General features: G+C 40.3%; 1 protein-coding gene across 4 annotated transcripts; it reads left to right on the top strand.

The window, feature by feature from the left end:
- The first annotated feature begins 862 nt into the window (after positions 1 to 862).
- LOC115102715 (CD276 antigen-like) lies at positions 863 to 4,429 on the top strand. 4 transcript variants are annotated; one of them, XR_003859478.2, is made up of 6 exons: positions 883 to 904; positions 1,030 to 1,061; positions 2,662 to 3,021; positions 3,109 to 3,381; positions 3,530 to 3,631; positions 3,745 to 4,429. XR_003859478.2 is itself a non-coding variant. In XM_029622951.2 (5 exons), the coding sequence occupies exons 1-5, from the start codon at positions 900 to 902 to the stop codon at positions 3,882 to 3,884; spliced, it is 810 nt and encodes a 269-aa protein (XP_029478811.2). In that variant the 5' UTR covers positions 885 to 899; the 3' UTR covers positions 3,885 to 4,429. The 4 variants fall into 4 exon arrangements, 2 of the variants coding, with proteins under 2 accessions (XP_029478820.1, XP_029478811.2); XR_010460773.1 differs by having other exon boundaries at positions 863 to 1,061; positions 3,183 to 3,381; XM_029622951.2 differs by lacking the exon at positions 3,530 to 3,631 and having other exon boundaries at positions 885 to 904.
- The last annotated feature ends 739 nt before the right edge of the window (positions 4,430 to 5,168 follow it).

Below are 5,168 nucleotides of genomic sequence, written 5' to 3'. Positions count from 1 at the left end.
CTATAGCGTTACCTTTATGAGCTGCTGTTTGGTTCAGGTTGTGTTTGTATACGTTTCGGCATTCAGTTCCCATTATAGTCCTCAAAGTGGCAGTCACTACCTCATCTTCCTTTTCCAGAAGTCCCGTTGCTAGCGCATAGTCCTCCCATTCACCTCTAAATGTATCCCAGTTCGTGCTCCAATCCCCGCTTAGCTTCATAACGGCGGGAGGGGGAATGTTCGCTGCCATGTCTAACCGGTGCTAACAACACTGAAGCTAACTACCAAACTCACTCTAACTAAGACCAATTCCTGGCGAAATTTTACACAAATAAGCATTTGTTTGTAAACCAGAGCAGGTGACTCTAATTTGCGGAAAGCATGGTTAGTTATCCGACTCTGACACCATGTTTGAATGTTAAATGACGAGACAGAGGCATTGATGCGAGTAACCAGTCTTGTTCAGTACATGACCACACATCCGGGTATCTCAAGCACCCCGGTAAAACACACGAGTTGCAGTAATGAACATTTACCAACAGATGGCATCAGTGTGCCATCATACACCCATAACAGAGTGTGTGAATTAAACAATTTTCCTGACCTGCTAAGCATTTAAAATGTAACGAGTACTTTTGGGTGTCAGGGAAAATGTATGGAGTAAAAAGTACACCATTTTATTTAGGAATGTAGTAAAGTAAAAGTTGTCAAAAACTACTTAAGTAGTACTTTAAAGTATTTTTTACTTAAGTACTTTACACCACTGGCTGTTCACGGTACATAGGTTTATGGTTCAGTTCCTCTCTCTTGATGTTTCACCTAAGGGCCAATGGAATGGTTTAAAATGTGAGAAACCCGCCCACCTGGAGTAAAACGAACTCACCCACTGCAGTACTTCCTTTATGCTTCCTTCTCGGCACATGGGGTATGAGCTAAAATGTCATTCCTTCACCACAAAGTTGAAAGAAAATAAAGAATAAAGTCAGTACATGGATTATTAGAAGCCAGTTTCAAACAGTATGTGTCTCTCTGTATATATTTGTTTTTCAGGCTGCATGTGGTCTCAGTACTGTTTATTACCAGTAAGTAAAAACAACGTATTTTTATGTGTTGGTAAATGGCATCCCTCATGGACGATCACGTGTACAGTGATTAGTGAGTTAGTGTGCAGTACTCAAGTCTGTTATTTATTTACTACATATTCAACACTGTTTGATGAAAACAAATAATACATGCATAAACAAGCCCAGGACAACCGATATCATGAATTGTGTAATTTAAACCATTCTGTCCTTTCTTGGTTTCACAGCAAAAAAGTAGGGATACAATATTGTAACAATGATTGATTTTCTGCAAATATTACTGTAATAAGAATGGCTGCGCAAAAAGTAATTTTGTAATAAATGTAACTAATTTGTTCGATAACAATAAATGGCCTACAATGATGAAATCATTTTTTAATAGACAGTTACTTTACATTACATTATTAGCGGCAAGGCTCTAGACATTCCCCCCCCAGTGCCAAGTACAGTAGGCTAAATCAACTCAGATGGTAGTCTAGTATTTATAAAGTAATCTGTTTCATCTAAAATATCCAGGGAATGCATGATATTTTGATGTTCAACCTGCCAAAATAGGATCCAGATTCATCAGATAAATGTTTTGCTCTTCATAGAATTGGCTGACATTTTTGTGCATATATACTATAGGCTATATATTATTCACCACCTGAGGAAGTGGAACCTCAAAAAACGTAGCTAGACTGCTAATTCACAATATGTTGTTGCTATACATGTAGGATAATTGATCTATCAGTCCTACAACAACTTTCCAGCGCTAGGCCTATGCTATTGTATGTACAACAAGAGCTCACGGTTTTACCAATTTGCATGTTATGTAATGTGCAAAGTGCTAGGGAGTTTAGTGGCTCAGGACAGCAGCCGACTGCCTCCTGGGCAAGTACTTTAATAGCAGGAGTCACTGCCACTCACCAAGTAGGCCTATAGACTGGGGTTTCCCAAACTTAGTCTCTAGAGATTTAAATAAATTGTGTTTCTTAAAAAAACAGACATTTAATGCCTTCTGAATTGACTCAGAAAAGTAACATAAGTAGGCCTACAGTTGATCGTCCCAGCTCTATTAATAAGAGTGAGAATTGTAGGTAAGGAACAGTTAATTAGTAGGCTAATGCCTGGCTTTTGTCTATGAATTCTTGTCTTTCACCGAAATTATTGAGATGGTGGTTGCTTCTAGAGAATAAGACCCATTTTGTAGAGCTGGTCTTAATTTAGTCGATTAAACTCAACTCCACGATTTACGATGGAGTTGAGCTGAGACTAGTGTGGGAAGACTGGAGCTCGATGTCACATCACATTACGTTTTTATCAAAAGACTGATTTCAGGACCCCAAAAACATGCCGCAATTACACACAACATTTGTCTGTAATTGTGGGCTATCCTTTGGGTACTGAAATCAGTTGTTTTTTTAATTTAAAAAAACTATTTTATGTGTCGTCGGCACTCCAGTCTGCCCACACTAGTCGCCGCTCAACTCGGCTAGATAGCTAGTCTTAACTTTCATTATAGTTGACCTTCAGCTCTGAATCCTCTAAACAGCGGATTACATTACCAATACCACTCTCCCTCCCTCAAACCTCTCTTTCCACCTATTCCATATATCAGTGATATCATCAGTGGTAACTACAACAAGTCTACAACCCCGAGAAGTGGCAGCTCCGGGCAGTGACTTCACCCTTAACTGCTCTTTTCCTTCATCTAAAAATCTGAACCTCAACCAACTGGTCATCAACTGGCAGCGTGGAGAATCAGAGGTGGTTCACAGCTATTACCATGGGAGAGATCAGCTGGAAAGACAGAGTGGTGTTTACAAGGGACGCACTCATCTGTTTGAAGACCAGCTCACTGTGGGAAATGCCTCACTTAGACTGAGTGGTGTGCAGCCGAGTGACCAGGGCCAATACACCTGTGATGTGACAGATGAACAGGGAGGCACCCTGGAAAAGCTACAACTTCTAGTGGCAGGTAAATTCCATTGGTGCTGCATCTTTTTTGTATAGATTAAATTATGATAACTGCCCCAACAAAATTATTTATAATATTTCAAACCAGCCCCTTATGATGAACCCAGGATATCCGCCCAAGCCACTTGTGATGGCTTCATTGTCACCCTCCATGCCTCTCAGGGGTTTCCCCAGCCAGAGTTAGTGTGGAAAGGGGTGATGGACAGTAACACCACTATGGAATTGGACAGCAGGGGGCGCTATGAGCTGAAGAGTGAGGTGACACTGTGGTTGAACAGCACTCTGACTGTTACAGCCGAGCTGAGACTGAGGGTTCTGGACCAGAGTTTCACCAAGTCTCTCACACTCCACCCACCACCAGGTAAAATATCAGGGTTCCAGAGTTTGTTCCTTGACTCAATGTTGTTTTCAGATACTTTTAACATTTGTTTACAGTTCTTTTGGAATTGGGTATTTTGGATTATTGATCATACAGTACATGTGTTCTTATTATCATTCTTCTGGTGTAGTTTTTACCTAGTCCATTGGGATGTGATGAATGATGATACCATACTTGCACAATGGCCTTTGACCATGGGCTTCAAACAGTATGTGTCTCTCTGAATATATTTGTAAGTGGTTTTCATAATACTTTGTTACAGTTCATGATAAAACCCTCGTCAGATATAGAGGGGAATGTTGCTTATTTCAGTGACTGAGGTTGAGTGTTCCTTTCTTCTCACAGTGTGCTGTGTGATGCCTGCCGAGAAGAGGAGCAGATTTTTTATGTATCCCCTGCTGCTTATGCTACTGGGATTAGTGCTCCTGTTGTCCTGGAAGAGGTCTGAGCAGGAGACCAAAAAGGATGAGAAAACACAAGAATAGAATGACCTTCAGTCCATGGTCACTCAACAGGCATCATGCCAGAGCAATTATCATTGCTTGTTTACAGAGAAAACATAAAGGGAGGACAGCCTTGTTTACTAAAGTCCATTTTCATGGGAAGTCATTTGGTAAAATCTGAATTGCACTATAAAACTTTATACACAAAGTTCAACATGATAGAGTTGACACACTGTATTGTCAAACAATACAGTTGACACACTCACTAAAGATAGACAATGGGAGTTGCACACCACACCACTAGATGGTCATATGTACCTCTACTCCTAATCTACTTCCTCTTAAGGTTTCTTCCATGTAGCGAGTTTTTGCTTACTGCTACTTGCTCAGGGATTTAGCCCAGGTTACTGTGTAAATCACCTTTTACATCTGCAGATGTCTTACTGGGCTTTATAAATTACATGTATATATTGTTTGAAATTATGGCAGCTATAGCGTCTAATGAAAGTTGTTACATGTGTGTTCCAGTCAGTGTATCATACTTTCCAGAATTTGTTATTTTGTAATAAAAGGAGATGAAACCCCAATTGTGATGTCTTTTTGCTAAATCTATTTGACAGAAAAGAACTGGCATGTTGGCAGTATACCAGCAGCACAGGGAGAGTGTAATTTTCTCCTGTCACATTTCTTATTTTAGTAGAGTCCTCTTGGTCAAATAATGACATGAAACTATAGTTTTATTTCATTATACCCAGAGCAAATAGATTTGTTTTGGTGTTTCAGTGGGATGCAGGCGGCAACATTGATCAAAGCCAGGGGATTTCTCATGTGCTTAGACTGCACAGGGGAGAATTCCAATTCATGTAGGGATGCCTGGATTTATTTTCCACTGTAGCAGCATGATGTACAGTACCCATCATCTAAAAAGCAGAACGATAGTCCAGCATAGCCTCCAACAGCTACTCTATAGTTGAACAGGCTACCAATTACTTCTCACTGGAAGAAGTTAAGCTACACCAATATTTCCCAGGTTTTGTTTTTTGCCCTAGCATTACAGAGCTGGTTCAAATATGATTAGTTGATTATTATCCCCAGGACTGTCACGTGTGCTCCCTCTCCAGCCTCTAGGTCACCAGGCTGCTGATTATTATTGCGCACACCTGTCACCTTCGTAACGCGCATCAGCACCTAATAACACATACCTGAACTTCATCACCTCCTTGATTACTTGCCCTATTTATGTAAATCCCGTTGGTTCCTTCCACCGGTGTTATTGTTTCTGGTTTGTGTGTTGTTCATGGTTTTATTATGTTTCGTTAATTTATT

Source organism: Oncorhynchus nerka, linkage group LG3 (assembly GCF_034236695.1).
Source record: "Oncorhynchus nerka isolate Pitt River linkage group LG3, Oner_Uvic_2.0, whole genome shotgun sequence".
Lineage (NCBI taxonomy): Eukaryota > Metazoa > Chordata > Actinopteri > Salmoniformes > Salmonidae > Oncorhynchus > Oncorhynchus nerka.
The sequence above is the reverse complement of the archived record's forward strand: the minus strand, read 5'-3'. Positions and strand labels throughout refer to the sequence as shown.